Source organism: Amblyomma maculatum, chromosome 4 (assembly GCF_055883805.1).
Source record: "Amblyomma maculatum isolate TAMU_Amacu chromosome 4, ASM5588380v1, whole genome shotgun sequence".
Classification (NCBI taxonomy): domain Eukaryota; kingdom Metazoa; phylum Arthropoda; class Arachnida; order Ixodida; family Ixodidae; genus Amblyomma; species Amblyomma maculatum.
In genome coordinates, this window is record NC_139347.1 from 199,541,930 (window position 1) to 199,567,558 (window position 25,629).

The following is a 25,629-nucleotide window of genomic DNA, read 5'->3' on the forward strand; positions in this document are numbered from 1 at the left end:
AAAAGGCGCTAAAAGAACGCGTACGGAAGAGGACGATTTTCACATGAAAGAGGCTGGAATACAGCCTTGTGTCAGAATCTTAAGAATAGAAAAACGCTTGCCCCTCTGTTCGAGTAGTTTATTTTCTATGCAATAAGGACGGTTTCTTGGTATCACTGTGTAGATCGCCTCCACAAGTATTCGTTGTTCTTAAGGTGATATGTTCAAACGCTACATAACGCAGGCTGCGGTATCAATGTATAAAGAACCACGACTAGTATCCCATTACAAACGAACGCTAGAAATATTCAGGCATTAAGAGTAATGATAATTCTCGCAAAGAAAAATAGCACACTACCTGCACCCTCAACCCTGCACCATGTTAAACGCAGGAGTGCCAAGAATTGTTTGCATCATCTGTTTTACTAATTCAGTTATGCTGGGTATTCCGCTGTTTAGGTGAGCGCCAGCACTTCATATGAAGGCAAGTTGAGCGATGATCTTCAATTCTACCATTTTCTAAACATCTGGCATATTGGTCCCAATACTCAGAAGAGTTAATGAACTAAGTAATCTGACGTTTTCATTAAACTTAGAGCATTTTTAGTTATATATCTTTTTTCCCGCCCTTTTTCCTGCACTTTTGAATCCTTCTCTACGTGCATTTTTATTCAAGTTATTTATCTGTATAGAATAGTGAGGTTTAAGTGCGAGGTTTGAGGTCTAAATTAGCAAGTTTTCATACAGCGAAAGTTCCCTGAGAATTACGCATAAGAAATTAAACCAGACTGGTGGGACTATTTTTCCAGAAATTCGTTTTTCTCTACACGCTCGAAGCAGCTTACTGAGGTTCATAAACGCCCTCTTTCCAATAAGCGCATTTCTTTGCCGTTGCGATGCTGTCAGGTTTACTGGACTTTGCTTCAGGAGTGCATTCTTGCAGTGTATTATTTGAAAGCAGGCTATTTCGATGCTTGTGGCTCTCTGGAATATGTTTGCTTGCTGAATGCATATTTTAAAAGGCGTAGCTCACAAAGCAGTTTTCCCTAAGAAACGGTTGCTATTCTGTCGAACAATGGAATGTCCTCCGCCTACGTGCTAAGAAGCAGACCGCGGTTTGGAGGCCGAACAGTCAAATACCACTTGTTCCTGTGGACCGCTTTACAACATCCAGTAGAATTAAAAATAACTTTGCCTACGAATATATATATGTGTGTGTTGAATACGGGTACACAAAGTGCAAGGAGACCAGCCAAGGGTATAGGGAGAGCCCCACGGCAATCTCAACAAACTGAAGCTCTTTCTCAACTCTTGTTCGTCCTTTTTTTTTTTTGGCTCGAGAAAATGACAGAGTCTATTGAAATTGGCCGCAGTTACAAAGACCACAGTCATTTGTTATGTTGTATTAAGGTATTCTGCTCGCTGAACAGCGAAATTACCAAGTAACGTGTTGGCAAGTGGTAGGAACTGGAATACTATTGTAAAATTAGAATTTCGGAACAAGACATGTGCAGAAAAACGCTGCCTTGGAGTAATGCGCTGCCTACTCCTGCAATCGGCATTCATCGGCAAACAGCGTTTCAGCCTGGCAGCTTACCATTCAAGATGACCTCTGCGGCGGCTTGCGACACCTCGAACTGGTTCCGCGCAAAGCACTGATACATGCCCCGGTCCTGGCGCTTCACAGCGTTCACAACGAGCACCTGGTCGTCGAAGAGCAGCTTGACTCTCTCCGAGGCGTACAGGGGTTTTGCGTCTTTGGACCAGGACAGCTCGCGGACAGGATAGCCGGCCGCTGAGCAGTTCAGACGCAGTGTGTGACCGATGGAGGCAGACACGCGGGCAGGACTCACGGTTGCACGAAGCGGGGCTGCAGCGAAGAGCGGAGGAAATGATACGAGGAAATAAGGAAAGTGGGGAAGAGACGGTGACATCATCCACCAGCAAACAGTGCAAAATAAATCTGAAATGCAAAAGAAACGCGCGTGCAGACGGCGGCTGCATCGGCTGTCGTGACGCTGGGACTAAGTCGACCCGGCCTTCACTTGGTAGCGTGCAGAGACTCCGGGTTGATTAAGGATTGAATCTTCGAAGTTGATAAAATATATACAAACAGGGTTAATGGCACTTTGAGAAAACTTATTTACATAAATAAAGGGTATATCAGCAAAATGGCAAGCGTTAAGAATTCATAGCGAAAAGCGTCTGGGTGAGCCGTTTACCTAGGGCTCAGAGCCTCATTTCGTGCTCTGCAACGTCCTTAAATCCCCCTATGTCCAGCCCCTCTCTGAAGATGCTGACCAATCAGTACCAGGGCACACACCTCAGATATCGGCAACCAATCGATCACATCACTGCACTGATGCACTGACTGGTCCAGTATTGTTTTGTCGGGCATGGTCACTTGTTGTCGGGTAGAGCATGGGAACGGCGAGGAGGTAAATTCTGATTCTTCTGCAAAGATCCGCTATGTTGGTTCCGGCAAGTAGATTTCCTTCTCAGAAACCCAAGTGTACGTGCGCGCCCCGAATACTGCTCCCATCATTGTCCCTTTCCGGCAATTGCAACTCTTTCCTGCATTCACGGGAAATCCTCTAATGGCCGTAATCCTCACGCTCCTTTCTTCTCCTGTACGTCAGCGGACGTGTCACTCCGATCGTCTCCTTTGGACAATAGGCATTCCTCACTTGACAATATCGCCTCTCGACGGGAAGGGTGCACAGTTTAACAAAATCACTTCCGGCTGATTCTCACAGGGCGACGTTTCTTTGTATTTTTCTTGACGTTCCCTTGACAGGGCCAACTTGGCAGTTGTAGGGTCACGACAAAGCAAAGCATGCTCACACAAAAAGATTCATGTGAACAGGCTCACTTAGAACCCTTGCACAAACAGCACATATCAATACCCTGCCCACAGGCGCACAATAGTGCGCGCAAGCGCGGACAATGCACGGTCACAACACGGCTGCTAGATCATCTGGGGTGCTCACGCTAGCGGCCTTAATGGTCCGTGCAATGTTCCGAACAGGGTGTATTAATATGGCTTCTCATTTAATAATCGAACTCTAAGATACAGTCACAACAATGAGACATATAGAATACCAATTAGCTGCTTACCCTATTTAAGAACAATGGAACACGTAAGTTCCACTTTGTTTGCGATAATAAAATGCTCGTAAGAAGCAGTTGTGCGCACGGACTCCTCTACCCTTGTTCTGCGCCCTACCTACCTCAGGCTTTAAGCAATGAATTTAAATATGATTTACATTAATAGATAAGGCAGAGAGTTGAAACCTTGAAACATTCTTAAATTTTTTGAAGAGGCTCATATTTTTACTGTATGCGACATGCCGAAAAAGATAATGAAAACGACAAGTAGGGAGTGATTTTTTCTTTTTTTCCCGTATTAAGAACAACTGCAGATTGCAGGAGCACGTGTTTTGAAAAGTAGACACGAGAACTAGTTACAGAAAAGTTCTTTCCATTACCATCGTTGAGTACTTGCATATTTAGCTTAACTTACGTAACAAAATTTTAGTGGCATTTTCAAGCCTCTCATGTATTGCGTAATGTTAGGCACCGAATGATCTACGTCCAAACAACAAGAAGGAAAATCATCCAGAACGCCTTCCGACTGAGACCACAAAAAGAGGTCAAATGCTTGTGTCGTGTATGAAGTTCGGTTCGTCGGTGAAGACCGAAAACCCACAGAAGTTGGCAAGATGCACTAGTGTGGTTGGTGTTCTAAATGCGAAAAAATGCGAAATAGTTTCTGTACAACCCGTGGTTGCTTGTGCTTTGGTGAGCCTTTCTGCACAATTTCAATGAGTGGTTATTGGGCTTATAAATCAATGAGACAAATTTGCCACACATGATCACTTGGAAGTCTGTGGAAAGGAGGCAAAGACACCCGATATTACTTCATTGAAATGTCCATAATAAAATTGTGAGACTTGTTAAGAACATTTTCTAAATTTCTATGGACCTAATTCTCAGATTCGCTCGTCTGCACAAATCTTTCATTATTTCTGCAAGAAATAAATGCTGCCTCACAATGGATATATCCGACAGCAACGCAGTCTGATGTCAATCTAGATTGACGTTTTTTTATATATATTCCCAATGGAGGCGATCGCAAATATCTCAAAGCTACTGACTCGATTACACGTTTCTCGCAAAGATAAGGAGCTGTGCATAGCTAAAACAGGTAACTCTTGCTTTGTTAGGCATTCGTCGCATTTAATAAACTGATATCAGGTCATGGAGGCAGCACGTCAAACCAGCCCTTTCATGTGTGTGGTAATAGCAGAAAAGAGCTAGACAGGGACACATAGGAAACGCTGTGACATCTCTTCCGCTCTAAAATAATTTTCCGCTTTGTTCTCCCCATGCACATCGTGCTTTCAATAATAGTTGAAGACGAAAACAACTGCACGACGGCAAAATGGAGTAATGCATACAATATGAAATTTAGAGCTAAGTGGTAAGCTATTTTAGGCTTGGAAATCAACACTTCATTTTTATTTGAGGAAGCACTATATGAATACATACCACCAACAAATTAAGGCTAAAATGTTGTGTTTCCAAGTAAAGTAATGAATTTCCGCAACTACGACAGACGTTCACATCGACACGTGAGTTTTCAGTGCTCAAGGCTTTCAACCAGGAGTATTCAACATGGTGCGTATCAAGAGCAGCAAGTTCAGTACTATTACTAGAAAAATCTAGTGAAAGAAGAGTTGATAGTTTTGTAGGTCCCCAGTTTTAGCATTCAGAGAGCAGCCCGCGTTTATCTCTCTCTCTATCTCTTAATATATATATATATATATATATATATATATATATATATATATATATATATATATATATATATATATATATATATATATATATATATATATATATATATATGTTGATACAAACTATAGTCGACGACGAAGCGGAGACAATCAGTGACTAGTTGACGTAGACGATGAAGTGGTTGCTAGTTGGCGTAGACGACGAAGTTGGTTGCCTGGAACCGCGCTCAGACCGCTCCTCGGACCGCTCTCGGACTTCGGCAGTCTTCTAGGCTCAGGGCGTTGCCTGGAAGTTTGGCGCAATACCCGTTACAGTTTGGTGGAGGTTCTTGGTACGTTTTCCCACGTTTACACGCTTCACGACGGATCTGACTCCGGTCCCCCAGCGATTCAGTCGCCGCCTCCGCGGACAGTCGCCTGAGGTTGGGCCCCTTTCCACCCCTACGAGGATCAACTCTCGCAACTCTCGAGCCACTTCGACATGGCCACTGATCCCAGGCTCTCAGCTGCGATCCTTTGCCACCCGCCGCGAACACCACCATCTTTTCACGGCGACGTCTTCGAAGACGCTGAGGATTGGCTGGCTACCTTCGAGCGAGTGGCTCGGTACAACGGCTGCAGTGACGAGCGAAAGCTCAATAATGTTTACTCGCCCTAGAAGAGTCTGCACGTACGTGGTTCGGAAACCACGAGGGCGCCCTTACCACCTGGCAAGCATTTTGCCATGATCTTCTGACCCCCTTCCCCAACGCCGATCGCCGCGATAAAGCTGAAGCTGCACTTCAGTCCAGAAACCAGCGGCCAAATGAAAGTGTACGCATGTTCTGTGAAGACATGACCCGTCTTTTCCAGCGCGCAGACCACAATATGAAAGAGGAGACGAAGCTTCGCCACCCCATGCGTGGAGTTAAGCAGGAGCTGTTTGCGGGCCTCGTTCGCAGTCCACCGCGTACCGCTGCTGAATTCCTCGCGGAAGCAACGACCATGGAAACGACGCTCCAACAACGGGCCCGGCAGTACAACCGAGATGTCAGCAGCCTGGTCCCAGATGTTTTTTCGTCGTGCCATGGAGGCGGTGCGGACGCCTTACGTGACCTCATTCGGTCGGTTGTTCGAGAGGAACTCCAACGTTTTCGTCTGTCTCAGAGTGCGCCAGTGGCCTCAATGACCGAAGTCGTCAGAGATGAAGTACGCCAGGCTGCTCGTGAATTCCCGGTTACCAATTACGTACTGCAGCGCGGCGATGAAATGCCCACGCACACATCCGTTGTTCCTCAGGCAGCTGCCTACGATCCTTTCGCTACCATGCCTCCACGGGTCGATGACAAACGAACGTACGCGTTCGTTGCATGTCAAGCAGCTGCCTGTGATCCTATTGACCCGACACCGGTGATTAGTCACATCAGTCCATATGACGTATCGGCTCAAGCTGTGGTACCTGTTACACGCCCTCGCAAGTCGGAAGTGTTGCGTACGCAGGACCGCAGGCCAATCTGCTACCACTGCGGAGAGGCCGGCCACCTTTACCGTGCATGCCCGTATCGCCGAGTGGGACTTCGCGGCTTCGCACCCGATGCGCCCTGTCCACGGAACGGCGAACGGCCGCTCGAGATAGAAGCTCATCTGTCGGCCAGTCAGAGGCCTGGGAGATACAGGCGCTATGACTCAGGATCGTCATCTCCGCTGCGGTACCGTTCCCCAAGCCCTCGCAGAGACCCCAGCAATACTGAGCGGCGTTCTCAAAGTCTACACCGGGAAAACTAATTCCATCGGTCTCCGGAGGCAGGGCCGCTGCTGTCGGAAAAATTGAAGATCCTCCGCCGCCGATACACCGATACGCTGATTTCTCACAGGGGCAGGGTAGCGACAGCATCCGACGGGCTACTTCTGATTTGTGCGTGACACTTGACGGACCTAACACAATCGCGTTACTTGACACCGGTGCAGACTATTCAGTGATGAGCCACGCCCTCGCCCAGGAATTGAGCAAAGTTGTGACGCCATGGTTGGGCCCTAGCATTCGCACGGCTGGAGGTCACCTCATTAGCCCGGCCGGAAGGTGCACAGCCCGAATTGGCATCCGCGGTTTCGTCTACGTTGGGGAATTCGTTGTCTTGCGTGAATGTTCGAGAGATTTGATTCTGGGGCTCGACTTTCTGCAGGCAAACGGTGCTGTCATCGACCTACACGAGGCACGAGTCACATTCTCGACCAAACGGGCAGTGGCACGCTTAGACACCCGCGATCCCTGTAGCCATGCTCTGCGTATTGTGGAGGACGATGTCACGGTGCCACCACGGTGCAGTGTCGTAATGCGCGTGCAGAATGACCTATTTCATGACTTTGAGGGCATGGCGGAGGGTCATATCCCGCTGCTGCTTGAGAGGGGTCTCATTGTTGCCCGAGGCCTCGTCCACCTATGGGATGGCTGCACTACCGTTCTGCTCACCAACTTTTCGAACGAATTTCAGCAGCTGGTCAAAGGCACGGTAATCTCCTTCCTCCAAGACGTCGCGGAGTGTCCACATTTGTGCACCGTGGAAGAAGCCCTTAAAGACGACACTGGACCTCGTCACGTTCTGCCACCTGTCGAAATAAACACCGAGTTATCGCCGGCTCAGAAGGATCTTCTTTCGGCTGTCCTGGCAGATTTTGCAGACTGCTTCGCAACGTCTTCCAAAGTGGGCCCAACTCCGGCCGCCAAGCACCGTATAATAACAGACGAGATCACGCGCCCCGTATGCCAACGCCCTTTTCGCGTTTCTCCAACGGAACGAGCAGCGATTCAGAGACAGGTCACCGAAATGCTTTCCGACGATGTCATTCAGCCGTCTACAAGCCCGTGGGCTTCGCCGGTTGTTCTCGTCAGAAAGAAGGACAATACTCTGCGGTTCTGCGTCGATTACAGAAAACTTAATCTCGTCACTAAAAAGGACGTTTACCCACTTCCCCGCATAGACGACGCACTCGATCGACTGCGAGATGCACGATACTTCTCGTCGCTAGACCTAAAAAGTGGGTACTGGCAAATAGAAATGGATGACAAAGACCGGGAGAAGACGGCTTTCGTGACACCCGATGGCTTGTATGAGTTTAAGGTGCTACCGTTCGGCCTATGTTCGGCACCGGCCACGTTCCAACGCATGATGGACACCGTTCTGTCCGGTTTGAAGTGGCAGTCGTGTTTGGTTTACCTGGACGATGTCGTCATATTTTCGACCACCTTCGACCAACACCTAGAAAGGTTACGCTTTGTATTAAAAGCTCTCCGTGACGCCAATCTGACAATCAAACCGGAGAAACGTCACTTTGGCTTTGAGGAACTTCGCTTCCTTGGTTACGTGGTCAGCGTAAAAGGTGCTCGTCCGGACCCTGAAAAAACAGCTGCCGTTTCTGGTTTTCCGCAGCCTACTGACAAGAAAGCGGTTCGACGGTTCTTAGGTTTGTGCTCCTAGTACAGACGCTTTGTACGAGACTTTTCGCACATCGCAGAACCGCTAACCACACTGATTCGAGATGACACGCCGTTCCTGTGTGGAAGTGAACAAGAGGCCGCTTTCCTTGAGCTTCGCAGCCGCCTACAGAATCCTCCGATAGTACGCCATTTTGACGAAAACGCCGCAACTGACGTTCACACTGATGCCAGCAACGTTGGGGTTGGTGCAGTACTAATTCAGTGGCAAGACGGTGCAGAACGGGTCATCGCTTACGCGAGCCGAACAGTTACCCGCTCCGAAACCAACTATTCAACAACTGAGAAAGAATGTCTGGCGGTAATATGGGCCCTCACCAAGTTCCGACCATACCTCTACGACCGACCTTTCCGCGTTATAAGCGACCACCATTCATTATGCTGGCTCGCGAGCCTCAGAGACCCCTCAGGACGATTGGCTAGATGGAGCCTTAGATTACTAGAGCATGACGTAACAGTCGTATACAAATCATGACGGAAGCATCAGGATGCTGACGGTCTGTCGCGCTCGCCCATCGCCATATGTCCAGAAGAAACGGCCGATGATTTTCCCTTTCTGGGGGCTATTAGTACAACCCAAATGGCGCAGCTGCAGAGAATGGACCCAGAGTTAGCGTCACTCGTCGACTACCTGCAGGGCGCCGACGCCCGTATTCCCCACGTTTTTCATCGTGGGCTTCAAACGTTCACTCTGCGTGGTAACGTGCTCTACAGCGAAATTTCGCTAACAGTGAAGAGACGTTTCTCCTTGTTGTGCCCTCCGAGTTGCGCCGAGATATATTGAGTGCCTGTCATGATGAACCCACCGCCGGCCACCTGGGGGTGAGCCGTACACTTGCACGAATTCGTCAAAAGTATTATTGGCCCAGGTTACTCCCATCGGTGCGGGCTTATGTACGCTCATGTCGTGACTGCCAACGTCGCAAGCCTCCGTCATTGAAACCCGCTGGATTTCTTCAGCCTATTGCTCCGCCGAAGACCCCTTTCCATCAAGTGGGCATGGATCTTCTCTGCCCTTTTCCGAAGTCCCCGTCTGGCAACCATTGGGTAGTCGTCGCGACAGACTACCTAACACGGTACGCGGAGACCGCGTCCCTTGTTAAAGGTACTGCAGCCGAAGTTGCTCAATTTTTCGTTCATAACATTGTCCTACGTCATGGCGCCCCCGCCGTGGTAATCACTGACCGTGGAACAGCTTTTACGGCTCGCCTAATCCGGTTGGTCATGACTCTGACTCACACTAGCCATCGACGTGCGACGGCGTATCGCCCTCAGACCAACGGGCTGGTGGAGCGCCTCAATCGCACCCTCACCGACATGATTTCTATGTATGTGGACGCAGAACATCGCACCTGGGATGCGATTTTGCCCTATATAACTTTCTCGTACAATACCGCCACTCAAGAGACGACGCGACTGACCCCGTTCCAACTTGTCTTCGGTCGCCAAGTGAGCACGCCGTTGGATGCCATGATGCCAGTTAGTCCTTCTTGCGGCTCTGACGCCGAACTTGACGCCGACATCTTTGCTCAGCGGGCTGAAAAAGCGCGGCAACTAGCACGCCACAGAATCCACCGACAACAGGCGAATGACGCTGCTCGGTATAACCTCAGCCGAAGAATCGTCACTTACGAGCCGGGCGACCTCGTCTGGGTTTGGACACCTGTTCGTCATCGCGGCCTATCTGAAAAATTACTGCACCGATACTTCGGCCCTTACGAGATTATTCGCCGTATCAGTGAAGTCACCTACGCCGTTGTTCCCGCAGCTTCAGCTCCATCCGAAGGCCACAGCGTCCTGAAGTCGTGTACGTGGTTCGGCTGAAGCCCTATCATGATCGTACATGACTGAACTTTTCGTCAACGCCGCTGGGTCCTTGTGACACTTTAGTGCGCCCTTTCGCTGACTTCTTCCTAGTAGCACCGCGTCGCATCGAGTCGATGCTGCAGAGGAGGGGGGCAGTGATACAAACTATAGTCGACGACGAAGCGGAGACAATCAGTGGCTAGTTGACGTAGACGATGAAGTGGTTGCTAGTTGGCGTAGACGACGAAGTTGGTTGCCTGGAACCGCGCTCAGACCGCTCCTCGGACCGCTCTCGGACTTCGGCAGTCTTCTAGGCTCAGGGCGTTGCCTGGACGTTTGGCGCAATACCCGTTACAATATATATATATATATATATATATATATCATCATCATCAGCCTGATTATACCCACTGCAGGGCGAAGGCCTCTCCCATATTACTCCACTTAACCCGGTTCTGTGCTAGCTGCATCCACTTGACCCCTGCCTCCGGCAACGCACTCCCTCACCAGAACAGGAGTTGGCCACCCTGGTGCAGTAATTGGCCACAACCTCCTATGATAAGCTCCATATATATATATATATATATATATATATATATATATATATATATATATATATATATATATTGTGAGCGTGGTGTCCGAACTTTCACCTCTTTTGCCTGTACATTCGCATCATCGTAAACATTCACCGTTGTTCAGAAGATCACGCACAGAGTTCCAGAACTATATAACCATCCTTTGTTTTCGACCCGCATGTAACACAGCGGCTCACAATTGATGCAATAAAATAAACAGCAGTGTCTTCGTGACATACCACAAGCCCATTTCAAGCGACCAGATATGATGAAATCCGATGTTCCTTTTGTTACAAATGCCGCCGGGTATGCATGATGTATTATATAAGGCAGCAGCTCCTTCGTTCATCACAATGAAAGGAAGCAACCACTTGCAAATGAACAGGTCGGCGTCTCCAGTTTGTGTATTTAGAGAAGCCCGGCAAACTTTCACGTGTTACCGGACGCTTCGCAACACGTCATTTTTTTTCTCGTAAATCATCTCCACAGAGAAGACTAGGCAACGCCAGCAGGAACGATACACCCTGCATTGCCAAGTATTCAGTTATTATCTAAAAGCCACCCCTCATACCGTCCTTGCTCTGGCAAAATGTTTCACGACACGAACCATGTTTCTAACGCGCCCGTGCGTTCTAGGAGAGTGATCGCAGAGAGCGAAGGAGTCGTGGGCGCTGGTGCTCATCAATTTTAATCAGCGTAGCGTGACCAAACATGTCCACGGGCGGCAAAGAGGAGCTGCCGTCGTCGACGTCGCCGCGGGGCGCTGTGAGCAACAGTATGCGAAAGAGCTCCCCAGAATAGCGCGCAACCGGCGTCGTCAACACGGTTAACCCCACTCTCATGTCGCGTGTTTCAACGAGGAACGGCAGGATTTTCTCGTATGTTATTGCATACACTATGGCAAGACGCGGGAAAACTCCAGAGCGCGCAGGAGAGCACGCGCAGGAGAGCACGCGCGCGACGCCTCCAAGCCCCACTCCGGGCACCTCCCAAAAAGGGCCCTGAGAAAGAGATCTGTTTTCGCGCCAGTCTCGAGAGAGAGCAAACAGCGATGAATCGATCTGTATAGCGTTCTGCCTTTGCTGAGCAGATTGCGCTCGTTGTAGTCCCAATTTTCCACTCTTTTTGTTTCTTTTTTTGCAGCGTGCCCACTTGGATGGCGCCCTTTCTTCCGAATATGGGTGGCGGTGCGCCTAAACTTCTTCCCTTGCCGGCATTGAGCTCAGCTCCTGCAAGCTTTTCTAGCCTGAATCTGACTCACCTGGCCCGACACGTGCCCTTACCGTCGGTAATGGCAATGTCGCGTGTCAGCGTCAAGCTCCTTCAACGCGGCACAGAAAGGAAAATTGCGTTTCAATCTGCGCGCATAGGCGTGCAAGGTGCGAGTCGAGTCAATAGGATAATGCGAGCCCTACGCGGCACCATCGATTTGCTTTTTGCCCGAAATGGGACTGGTCGTGCTCAATCCCTCTCCGCACCCTCCCACCCCCCCCTTCCCGCTAAAAAATAAAAATACGATATTGTACTCTTTGGTAACACTACAGAAAGGAGAAAGCAACATATTGGGTTTCATGAAGCCGTACAATGTTAGCATACTGTTCAAATGAGGCGACACAATAAGATGGTTCACAAAAGAAAATAGAGTGACAAGGAAAAAGGGTTCGTATAGAACCGAAACAAAGGACAGGAATCGGTTACTTTCTTGCAAAACACTCGAGAATATATAAAAAGCACCTGAATTATTTTGTTCCGATAGGGACAATAGAATGACAAACACGGCCCGGATGGCATGCACGAAAACGACACTCGCGCAACCTTATGGCATCTATAGCGAGATTAGGAATAGCTGTTCTATGTACACGCGGTTATTCGAGCGATCTCTCTGGGGCCTGTAAAACCACACACACACACAAGCACGCCCGCACGCACGCAGGCACGCACGCACGCAAGCAAGCGCGCGCGCTTTTCTAGAAGCCGCGGTTTGACCTAAATTCATCTAAAAACGGCGCACATAAAACAACAAAACACGGAGAGAACAGGACGGACAAGAGCGCGCTTCTCCTTCTTATTCTTTCTGTGTTTTCGTGTTTTGTATGCGCCGTTTTTAGATGGATCGTAACCAACTAGCCCAAGTTCCTACTTTACTGATCCTAATTAATCCAGAGTTCTGCGAAGATGATTTCTCTCTATATTCCCTCCTATAGAACGAGTGCAGGATTTTTTGATGGAGCGTTGTGCTACGAGGAATAGGAGGAACTCGTGTAGTTTGCCCGAAAAGTAAAAAATATTTACAAAGACTGCCGTTGTCATCTGCATCAAAAAACGACCATGCAGGTGGGACGAAAGGCTGCAGCTGTCGGCTGACAGCGGCTAGGTACCTGAAATACAGAAATAGAAATGTGTAAACATTCGGCCTGCAGATGCGTGCCTAATAGTAAACTTCGCGTAGGCTGACTTGTATGTTGAACAAAAAGTGTCATGATGAGATATACACACCAACAGAATCTGAAAGAAGGGATACACGCGGTTAGAATTTCGTGTGTAGAATAAGAAAGAATAACTATCATCTGTCCTGCGAAATAGTCAAAAGCTGACCTTCAACACGTTTGTTGTGAACCGCCTGGTCACTCGTACTCTGTGAGAATAAAGTAGTTACAAGAAACAAGCAGACTGGAACGTAGTGCAAAGACAAATCTTTTCGATTTAAAGAGACGATTAGGCTTGACAACTGTCGGGTACCTAAATGCAGGTCAGAGTAATTACCTAGGGATGCTTCGCATTATGTTATTTCAAATTCATTTGTGCTTGTCCTAAATGTTCGGAAGTTTTCATTGCAAAGTATATTTTTATCGCCTCATTCTCAGGAGGTTCGTCACGCTTCCCTACTTTCTCCTCCAAAGTTTTAAGTACCCTTCCTAATACCACAGAAGCCTTTTTTCCCGTTTCTGAGAGAACTCGTATGCCTCGTATTGCCGTGAACTAGAATAATATGAAGAATTCATTGCAAAATATACCGAAATATTTGCGATTAAGCCAAACATGGGTAGAATTCAAAGGGACTGAAAAATAAGCATTTTCAAACTCCTACATAGTAGGTAGGGCTGAAAAATAATCGCAATTTCTCGTTCAGCATTTGGTTATGTGCGCTCGCTTTTGCCTTTTAGGGATAGCTGTGTTGCCATGATTTTCTGCGCAATCAAGTAAAGCCCAATGTAGTTTCCTCACACTCTGAAGAACGAGTTATCAAATAGTGACAAAACTCAATTTATGGCAAATCAAAATGCGTCCTGCCTGATGACACTTCATGAACTAGAAAGGAAAAGGAGCACTGGTGTGCAGCTTTATATACACAGAAGCTACAACTGTTGCGATCCCAAACTGACAAGGACGTCTCTTCATCATGACAGCGAGCTCGTCAGCCGAGCTTGCCAGCACGCTTTCACTCTAAGGAACCGAATAATGAAACACCCGCCTTCAAACCTTTACCTTTTGCTATCTTAAAGGAACGTCAGCGACTGGCTTGATGAGGTCCAGGGTGATACACATGCTTTCTTCGAGGTCTTGTCTCTTGAGAGCAAAACTTTTAAGTTCGGCGGCTGCGTCAAGCCAAACGAAGGGAAGCGAATACACATTAAATGCGCGAAACCTCACGAGCCACCATTAAATGTTCCCGACAACCCGTCTCTAGGGACCCTCCACGACGCCGTCTCATCTTTCTTCGATTCTCCTCTCCTCCACTGTACCCCAGTTTCGTTTACTTTTATTTTTATTCACATTTCTCAGGCCATCACATGTTCAGGAGACACCCTTACGGCCTTCAAATAACACGCATGGTGACCTCGTGTTCATCGGCGTATAGACGGTCAGAAATGACGCGGAGATCTACTTTCGGTCCGTTGATGACCAGTACTGGAACCGTGAGGATCTTTGCTTCGTGGAGGGTGTCCAATTCTAGGCGCGCACGCACTCAAACAGTGCAGACGAAAGAGGAAAAGAGGACAGCGAGGAGAGGAAGGGAGACGACCTCCTCGGTCCTTATCTCTTTTACGCGACGAGTCGTTCCTCCGTTTCGCTGAAGGCCTGGAAAATTGGTTCGCGGGAGAGCCGTAGCTGGACCACTTCCCTAATGGTCTCTTTGGGACCTTTCTTCACGACTCACACAGCCTGCGTTTCATGTTTTCTTTATGTTTTCTTTTGTTCACTATCAACCTGAAAGGCGCCCGGAGCTGTGCTTTATCCACTTTGTATTTCATAGCTGCGTTTCTTCAAGAGCAGGAACAGCTCTCACTTTCTGTTTGAATGTACTGAACTTTTGTAGTCCTGTCTTTGGGAAAACTGTTTTGGCTTAGCTGTTCCCGCTGGTAAGCTGTGTTTTGATATTTATGTATACGTGTTTATGATTCTCAAATTAAATATGTTGCCCTGCGTTATGTGGAAAATGAGCAGAATGTACATGGACTGTTAAGAAAGTTGTTTTAGGTTTGTTAACGGCGCGAAGATAGTACATTAACAGACTGCAGAACACTGAGTAGAAAACGTAGGTCACAGTTGGAAGCCATATAAAATACCGTCATAGAGCGCCTAGATGATCAACAACTTTTATTTAAGACGGTAGTATGTTTAGTGATCCAGAGAAACTGTTGTTCAACGTGGCTCTTTAATTTTTGCATGCGTCCAGGTTTTATTCTTCGCTGAACGGGATGCAACACCCCTACTGTGCCGGTTGTCTCAAATTACTAATTCAAACAAATTTTTATTTCAAACAACGCAATTTGAGCTGTGTCTGTTTGTTCTGGTGGATTGTACGACTTGGCGACGTTATTTTCTTATGTGCTTTAATATAGTAATTCATTAGCACCAAAATTAGCAATAATATTTTTCAGAGCGCAACAATACATTACGAAATTGAAGGCCTTCAAGACTGGATGGAATTCCAGATCACAGAATATGTAATAGGAGCATGGTTTCGGATACCACACAGGAAAAATATGCTTTCAAAAGCTGTTTAATTGGCTTTCTCACGTTACGCATTCATGTTGTGGTGAAGCTTAAAAGAAATAGAGGCGCTTTATAGGTTCCATGTGACGTAGAATACATTTACGTGATCTCCGTGATAATGCCACGCACAGACTTGTCATTTTAGTGATGTGCACTGCGGCAAAGCTAACATAGCGTTCTACGCTTCAGACTTTGAATCATGATGTTGGTGCACAAATCTCTTAAGACTCAATTCCAGTATTGAAGCCTCTAAATGCAGTGTAGAATTTTGACATAAACCAATGATTAAAACTGTTTCTGGCTAATTGTGCTTAATCATTTGTCATTTCACTAGTATCTTCCGTACTGTACAACCGACCTGCATTAAGACCGCCCCTGCATGCATTTCCTTGCTGTTTAAAGAAAAGATTGGTAAGGTCTAATTTGGGTCATGAATCATTGTGAGCTGATTGGCATTAGCCATCGAAATGTATTTAGGGGGGAATAGGCCGAGAGCGCTCAGAGCAGTGTTTACTCTCTATACTTGCTCTTTCCCAAAGTAAAGGCGTAGAACAGTCCGAAAAGTCGCCGAGGCCTGCGGCGTGGCCCGGCTACCCAAGCGGATGCGGCCACGCGATCAAACTTTAGGTTGGGCGTGCAAGGGTGTGCATGCTCTCACTTTGGGGGCGACTTACGCCCTAATAGAAGTTGATGAAAAGGGCAATTAACAACACGAGAATGTGGCTGTTTAACACTGGCCGATGTCAGGCTGCATCGCTAACTGAGTTCTAAGATGCTGTGGCCAGGGAAACCTACGTGGGCCTTTTCGCGTAGATTGCAACCATTTTCGCAATCATGTCTTGTTTTTCTGGGATGTGTTTCATTTACTCGGCCCCGTAACGTGATGCCTGACGTTGCACTATGAAGAAAGCAGAGTGAGGTCAGTGCCTCAGGGGAACCGAAGCCACTCCTCTGAACGAAAGATCGCATGTCGACGACTATCTGGTACGATGTTCGATAGTCGTCGACCTTAAATCTTTAGTTTAGCGCATGCGCAAAAAGCCAAAAATATTTGTGCGACCGGGTGCGGAGCAGAATGTAAAGCGCTGACAATTTCTCTCTTTTATGTTTCACTGAGTGATCGAGCTACAATTGCCGACAAGCCTGGAAGCGAGGATTGCAAGCTGATGACCGACGCGCAGGCGCAGAACATAATACCGCATCGATGCGAATGTTTTGAGGCTTCACTGACTCTGTGCCTCTCTAGTTTCGCCAGGAGAGCCAATTATGGTTTAACATATTGTTACGTGGAAGACTTACAGTCCCAAAGCTGTCCGCACAACTAACGCTGATGAGGGCACCGATTTCACAACACTCAGCGTCGTCGTCTTCTCGGAGTCTGTTGCCCTTCTTCATCCTCATCAAGAACAGCGAATACAGCTAAGTAACACTACCCCCCGCGGGAAAAGCACAGTCCCGGTGCGGTCTATGTTAGCGAAATAGAACGTTGATAATAGGGCTTTAGACGGGACACATGCACTATTTCGGAAGTTGGAGCTGTGGACGAGGACTTCGGTACCACAGATTCAACTTCGTAGGTGACGTCGGTCACGGGGCGCAAAACACGGTAAGGGCCAGTATAACGGGGCAAAAGTTTTTCACACAAGCCCACTCGACGGCACGAGAGCCACAGCAAAACGAGAGATCCAGGAGTGTAGTGGACATCACGGTCGCGGCTGTCGTATCGGATCTTTTGGGAGTCTTGGGATGCAGAGAGCCTGGCATGAGCTATCCAGCGGGCATCATGAGCGCGGGTGACGGCATCACCTTTGAAAGTACTGGTGGCGTCTGCCGCGGGTAGAGAGGTGTCGAAGGGTAGTAACGGGTGTCGGCCAAATAATAAATAAAATGGGGAGTATCCAGTGGTAGAATGGACAGATGAATTGTAGGCGAATGTGACAAAGGGGAGATGAACGTCGCAATCTCGATGGTCGTCAGACACATACATGGCCAGCATGTCTGTGAGGGCACGGTTTAGACGTTCCGTAAGGTCGTTGGTCTGGGGGTGATATGCGGTGGTGAATTTGTGGCGGACGGAGCACGAACGGAGAATTTTGTCAACCACTCGCGACAGGAAACAGCGGCCACTGTCAGTTAGTAGTTCACGAGGAGCACCATGATGAAGAATTACGTTTTCTAGAAGGAAGTCAGCGGCGTCTGTGGCGCAACTGGTCGGGATAGCTCGGGTAACAGCGTACCGAGTAGCGGAATCGGTGGCGACGGCGATCCATTTGTTCCCCGAGGTCGAAACTGAAAAGGGGCCAAGGAGGTCAACGCCTATACGGGAAAACGGGTCAGGTGGTATGGGTATCGGCTGCATATGACCTGAAGGCAAAACTGTGGGCTTCTTCCGACGCTGACACAGTTCACATGCGGCAATGTACTGCTGGACAGATCGGTAGAGCCCCGGCCAGTGGATACGTCGGCGCAGGCTGTCGTATGTGCGAGAGACACCCAAGTGGCCAGCCGGGGGAGCATCATGGAATTGTTCAAGGATAGTGGAACGGAGGTGTTGGGGAACGGCGAGCAAAAGGTCTGTGCCATCTGGTCGCACATTACGTCGGTATAGGGTGTTCTCGTGGAGCACAAACAAGGCGAGAGATGGGTCAGGGCGGTCGGAGGTAAGACGGAGGATAATGGAATGCAGCGAAGGAGCTAAGTGCTGTTCCTTGGCAATGTTAGCAAAGGCGGAGACAGAAAAGACACATGCATCATCGTCAGAGTCTGTAGGACTAGGGGAGTCGACGGGATGACGTGACAAACAGTCTGCATCTTGGTGAAGCCGGCCGGACGTGTAGACGACGGAAAAGGTGTATTCTTGTAATCGTAGAGCCCAGCGCCCCAAACGGCCAGTAGGATCTTTGAGAGAGGAAAGGTCTTATCACAGTAAAATCGCGGCCAAACAAATAAGGGCGGAATTGCGTAATAGCCCAGACAAGCGCCAGGCACTCTCGCTCTGTAATAGAATAATTTTGTTCGGATGTTGAGAGGAGGCGGCTGGCATTTGCTCATCCGTTCTAAAGTTGCAGGGGCGTTACATAGGCCAAAAGGCATGACTTTGAATTGATAAAGGCCGTCAGGGGTGATGAACGCTGTTTTTTCACGGTCTCTTTCGTCGACAGAAATCTGCCAGTAGCCGGAACGAAGGTCGATGGATGAAAAGTCGCTGGCTTCGTGCAAACTATCAAGCGCGTCGTCGATGCGCGGAAGAGGATATACATCTTTTATGGTTATCGTATTCAAATGACGATAGTCAACCTCATTCCTCATTCGGCCTCCTAACCTCACTAGGGCTTAGTGAGGTTAGGAGGCCGAATGAGGCATATACTGTACTGAAAGATGGGCATGTACTGTGTTATCGAGGTTTACCAGAAAGGCGACAACTAGGAGTAGGTTTCCTTGTCAATAAGTATATAGCGGGTAATATAGATGAATTCTATAGTATTAATGAGAGGGTTGCAGGCATCGTAATTAGGCTTAATAAGCGGTATAAACTGAAGGTTGTACAGGCCTATGCACCTACATGTAGTTATGATGACCAGGCAGTTGAAAGCTTCTATGAAGATGTAGAATCGGCAATGCGAAAAGTAAAGACGCAGTATACTGTACTAATGGGCGACTTCAATGCCAAGGTAGGGAAAAAACAGGCAGGAGACAAGGCAGTAGGTGACTATGGCATTGGTTCTAGGAATAGCAGAGGGGAGTTACTAGTTGAGTTTGCAGAGCGCAATAACTTACGAATCATGAATACCTTCTTCAGCAAACGGAAGAACCGAAAATGGACATGGAAAAGTCCTAACGGAGAGACTAAAAATTAAATCGACTTCATAATGTGTTCAACCCCCGCCATTGTGCAGGATGTAGAGGTAATCGGGAAAGTTCGATGTAGTGACCACAGGATGGTGAGGTCCCGAATTAACCTAAATCTGAAGAAGGAACGCAATAGATTAGTAAGAAAGAAACCCATCAACAAATTAGCGGTGAGGGGGAGGGCAGAAGAGTTCAGGATCTCGCTACAGAATAGGTATTCAGCTCTAACTGAGGATGGCGACACTACCCTAGAGGCAAGGAACAATAATTTCAGAGATATCATTACTGAGTGCGCGATAGAAGTAGGCGGTAGGATAGTTAGAGAGGATACCGGTAAGCTGTCTAAGGAGACGAAATATTTGATTAAGAAACGGCAGAGTATGAAAGCTTCCAATCCAACAGACCAGATCGAATTGGCCGAGATATCAAAGCTAATCAATAAGCGCAAGGTGGCCGATATAAGGAAGTATAACATGGAGAAAATTAGAGCATGCTGTAAAGAACGGGGGAAGCCTTAAAGCGGTAAAGAAGAAATTGGGCATAGGCAAAAACCAGATGTATGCGATAAGGGACAAGGCGGGCAACGTCATCACTAATATGGACAAGATAGTCAAAGTAGCCGAGGAGTTCTATACAGATCTCTACAGTAGCCAAAGTAGTCAGGACCGTAATGAGATTGGCGGTAGGGAAAAACAGTCAGACGTTCCACCAGTGACGAAGGACGAGGTCAAGAAAGCACTAGAAACTATGAAAAGGGGGAAATCAGCTGGAGAGGATCAGATAACTACAGATTTGCTGAAGGACGGGGGGGATATCGTGCTAGAAAAACTGGCCACCCTGTATACGCAGTGCCTGGTGTCATCGACGGTACCGGAAGCATGGAAGAATGCAAACATTATCCTCATTCACAAGAAAGGGGACTCTAAGGACCTTAAAAATTACAGACCAATCAGCTTACTGTCTGTTACGTATAAGGTATTTACTAAGGTAATCGCTAATAGAATCAGGACAACCTTAGACTGCAATCAAGCAAAGGATCAAGCAGGGTTTCGGAAACGGTACTCTACTATCGATCATATCCATACCATCAATCAGGTGATAGAAAAATGCTCGGAATATAACCAGCCCTTATACATAGCATTCATTGATTACGAAAAAGCATTTGACTCAGTTGAAACCTCGGCGGTGATGCAGGCATTGCGAAATCAGGGGGTAGACGAGCCGTACGTGAAAGTGCTGGAAGATATATATAGTGGCTGCACAGCAACCATAGTTCTACATAAAGAAAGCAACAAAATTCCCATAAAGAAAGGTGTTAGGCAAGGAGACACAATCTCCCCAGTACTATTCACAGCATGTTTAGAGGAAGTATTCAGAGACTTGGAATGGGAGCAGTTAGGGATAAGGGTAGATGGAGAATACCTCAGTAATCTGCGATTTGCTGATGACATTGCCTTGCTAAGCAACTCGGGAGATGAACTGCAAATAATGATTGATGGCCTAGACAGGAAAAGTAGAAAAGTAGGCTTGAAAATCAATATGCAGAAGACTAAGGTAATGTTCAACAGCTTCGGGAAGGAACAGGAGTTTACATTAGGTAGCGAAATACTGGAAGTAGTAGGCGAATATATCTACTTAGGACAGGTAGTAACCGCAGATCCGGACCATGAAAACGAAATAACAAGAAGAATAAGATTGGGATGGAGCGCATTTGGCAAGCACTCGCAGATTATGACTAGCAGCTTACCGGTATCGCTCAAAAGGAAAGTATACAACAGTTGCATCTTGCCTGTACTCACCTATGGGGCTGAAACGTGGAGGCTAACCAAGAGAGTTCTACTTAAGTTGAGGACAACCCAGAGGGCTATGGAACGAAAAATGGTAGGGGTAACATTAAGAGATAGAAAGCGTGCAGAGTGGGTCAGAGAAATAACTCAAGTTAACGACATTCTAGTGGAAATTAAGAAGAAGAAATGGACATAGGCAGGACATGTAGTGCGAAGAGAGGATAACCGATGGTCGCTGAGGGTAACAAACTGGATTCCAAGGGAAGGAAAGCGTAGCAGGGGGCGGCAGAAAGTTAGGTGGGTGGATGAGATTAAGAACTTCGCAGGGGTCAAGTGGATGCAGCTAGCACAGAACCGGGTTAAGTGGCGAGATATGGGAGAGGTCTTCGCCCTGCAGTGGGTATAATCAGGCTGATGATGATGATGATGATGATGAGTCAACGCAGAATCTCCAACTGTTATCCTTCTTCTTGACCAACACGACAGGGGATGCCCAGGGGCTACTGGAAGGCTCGATTATGTCGTTCGCTAACATCTTTTCGACCTCCGTTTAAATGACGCGTCGCTCGGCATGCGAAACACGATAGGGCCGCCTGTGAATAGGACTGGCGTCACCGGTGTCAATGCGGTGGGTGACTACTGTCGTTTGACCCAGTGGGCGGGTACCGAAGTCGAAAAGGTCACTGTAGGTAAACAAAAGCTTGTATAACTCAGCGGCGAATTCAGGTTGCAGATCAGCTGCAATCATGCTGTTAAGCGGATCAGGGCGCGATGTTGACGACGAGGGGTTGTTGGCAGGGACGACAGTTGTATGATCTGTAGACAGATCTGAAATGGCACAATCGGTAATCGGGAACAGCGCAGCTAATGAAATTCCCTCGGGCAGAACTTGAGTTGAAAAGCTGAAGTTAAGGACAGGGAGAGTGGTGCGGTTCTGGGAGATGTGCGCAATTAAATGAGGAAGGGTGACGTGCCGCTGCAGCATGACATCAGTAATGGGACAAGCGAGATAATCGCCATCTGGGACGGGTGGAAATGGCGACATAGGGATGTAAACGGCAGTTTCAGGAGGAAGGCGGCTAAACTGTGCTGATCGAAGGCGGGGTGAGCAGGAGATTTTGGTTTGGTTTGGTTTGTGGGGTTTAACGTCCCAAAGCAACTCAGGCTATGAGAGACGCTGTAGTGGAGGACTCCGGTAATTTCGACCACCTGGGGTTCTTTAACGTGCACTGACATCGCACAGCACACGGGCGCCCTGCTTTTCGCCTCCATCGAAAAGCTGCCGCCGAAGCCGGGATTCGATCCCGCGTCCTTGGGAACAGTAGTCGAGCGCCGTAACCACTGCGCCACCCCGGCGGGTTGAGCAGGAGAGGTCTTCAGAGCAGAGCGGAAGGTCCAAGCAAAGTAGGCCGCTAGAGCAGTCAATAAGGGCAGAGTGGGCTGTTAAGAAGTCAATGCCAAGGATAACGTCGTGGGGACATTCATGTAGGACGGTGAACAACACTGGGGCCTGACGGTCAGCAATTGTAACTCGCGCCGTACACATGCCAACCACGGCAGCAGGGCTGCCATTGGCGACGCGAACTGGGGACGAGATGGCTGGCGTAAGGACTTTCTTGAGGCGACGGCGAAATGAGGAGCTGAGAACGGACAGTTGGGCGCCTGTATCAATTAGAGCAGAAACGGGAACTCCATCCACAAGGACGTCGATATAGTTATTTTGTAGGGCAGGGGTCAACAGAGGTTTATCGGTCCGGGTCATAAATGCAGCGTCACCTCCGGGAGCTGCATTGGCTCGTTTTCCGGTACGTGGCCAGAATAGGACGGTGGCGAACTGCGGCGAGGAAGAGGAGAACGCGAACGTCGTGCTTGCGGGGATGGTGAACGGTTGGCAGCACGGACAGTGGACCCGGGGTCAGCACGGGTCTGGTCGGGGAGAGGTGGGGAATAGCGAGGGGCATAGTCTCCGCGGTGGTCGACCTAGGTGTACTGACGAAATGGCGTGTACCAGCGACTACGACAGTGGCTGGAAATGTGGCCAACGCGGGAACAAGTAAAACAGATGGGGCGATTGTCGTGGGTACGCCATTCATTTGGGTTGCGGTAACGATATCGGGGCGAGAAACCGGCGTTGGTTGAGGCGGCAGCAATTACTGGAAAGGCAGGTCCTGAATCCGTGGTGTCGGTGGTGCTGGTAGAAGGAAGGCCCATATTCGCAACCTCTTGGCGAACAACAGCCTTAATACGTGATATATTAGCCAGGGTGTTGTCGGGTGCATGCGACAGCGAGGCCGCGGGAGTCGTTGCCTCAAGCTCTTGGCGGACAATGCGTGTCAAAGTGCGGTCGTTAGCAGGCGGTCGAGGAGTCGGGATATCGATACAGGAAGAGCTAGCAGCCGTGTTCGGCAGCCGGTCGAAACGGTGAGATATGCGCCTCTGTTTCGCCTGCTCGAAATGTCGGCACACCTGCAGCACAGAGTCCACGGTGGAGCAATCCCTGCACAACAGGAGGTTGAAGGCATCGTCGGCAATGCCTTTTACTATATGGCCGACTTTATCCTCCTCAGGCATGCCTTGGTCGACTTTGTGGCATAGAGACAGGACGTCTTGGATGTAAGTGAGATAAGACTCTGTAGACGTTTGGGCGCGAGAGGTGAGCGCTTTTTTGGCGGCAATGTGGCGGCCAATAGGCTTTCCGAATAGGTCGTGGAGCTTCTGTTTGCAAATATCCAAAGATGTTAGCTCGTCTTCGTGGGTTTCAAACCACACCCGCGCGGTCCCTGCCAAGTAAAATATTACATTCGCGAGCATGAGTGTGGCATCCCCCCTGTTGTGGTGGTTGCTGACGAGCTCGTATAGGGATAGCCAGTCGTCTACGTCGACGTTGTCGGTCCCGCAGAAGATTCCGGGGTCACAGGGGTGGGCCATTACAACAGCAGGAGCGGCGGCTGTAGAATTAGAGGCGTCTGTAGTCATTGTGGTGGTTCCGATGTGGCGGCCGCTGCGGAGATCTAGCTTGTGACAGGGGATGGAATAGATTCACCTCCACCAAGAGATGTTACGTGGAAGACTTACAGTCCCAAAGCTGTCCACCCAACTAACGCTGATGAGGGCACCGATTTCACAACACTCAGCGTCGTCGTCTTCTCGGAGTCTGTTGCAATTCTTCATCCTCATCACGAACAGCGAATACAGCTAAGTAACAATATGCCATTACGCTACAGAATACCTCCTCTGAAACCTCCATTACAGGAAGCCAACAATTGTAAATAACAGGTGCGTTCTCGTTATCGCCCAGCAATGAGTTAGGTGAAGACCAAGAAACCTGAAGCAGACACATGCATGTTTCTGCCAGTGTCTCGAATTTCACTACCCGGGCAAGGCAGTGTGACATGCAATTGAGCAGGATTAGAAAGGAAACAGGAAACGGGAAACGAGCTCGTTGCGTGATGTACGAAGCGCGAGTTCCCGAGCACTTTCAGATCGACCAGTGATGCTCGCTAGCCGGTTGACTAATTAGGAACAGCGGACGTTTCTGCCATGCTCACATCTTCTCCTTCCAAGTAGTCGTTGGGAAATTTTTTCGAAACGAGGCGAGGCTGCGGCGCAGTCTAGAACTATGTTAAGAAGGACCAGCAACGCGCGAAACCGATTTTATGCTTCTTTGCGAGCGTCTTGTAGACGCATTCAGATGCTGTTTTTACAAATACCTTTGAATATATTGGCGATATTCATCAAATCTGCGCTACACAAGGTCGCAACCCGACTCAGTGGGCATACTCCCTCGGTAGATACACTCTGTGTGCTGCTCGTACTAAGTAAAAAGATGTTCCAGGTGTCTTTCGTGATCGTCCTGGCAAACGAAAGCTCGGCAATCCTTCTGAGCGCCGTTGTTAATAAAAACGAGACTGAAAAATCTAGAAATTACCATTACATTGTTTTGCCACTTCTGGAACTCTGATTGAAGGTAGCTATTTATGCATGAACTGCGGATTAGCAGTCCATCCAACCGCAGCCTTGACTGCTGCGTGTTCCCGGAATTTTTAGAGAGATGACTTTCTTCTTTACGTTCAATTATGGGATGTAATGACATTATTTCTTTATTTCCTTTTAATTAAACGACTGATGAGATAATGGACGCTGGTCATTGTAATTGGCCTTGATGAACCTGAAATGCTCGCTGTAGTACACTTCGTACTAACCCGAGCAGCAATTAAAGCATGATCCTTTTATCTTCCACCCTGTGCATTATACTGTGAAATTAGCGACGCTTATTTTAAACATATGTTTTTCAAGGTCTGGCAAGAAAGATATTATCGTGTAGGGATCTCGGTGTAGATTGACGAGGGCATTGGAAAAAG

The 25,629-nt window shown here is 48.3% G+C and overlaps 1 protein-coding gene across 1 annotated transcript in view; it reads right to left on the reverse strand.

The window, feature by feature from the left end:
• Positions 1-25,629, reverse strand: part of LOC146193974 (cell adhesion molecule Dscam1-like) — a 640,182-nt gene that overhangs the window by 224,609 nt on the left and 389,944 nt on the right. Inside the window, exon 6 of the mRNA XM_084600664.1 lies at positions 1,577-1,849. Coding sequence (XP_084456790.1) covers positions 1,577-1,849 — 273 coding nt within the window. The remainder of the gene's footprint in view (positions 1-1,576; positions 1,850-25,629) is intronic.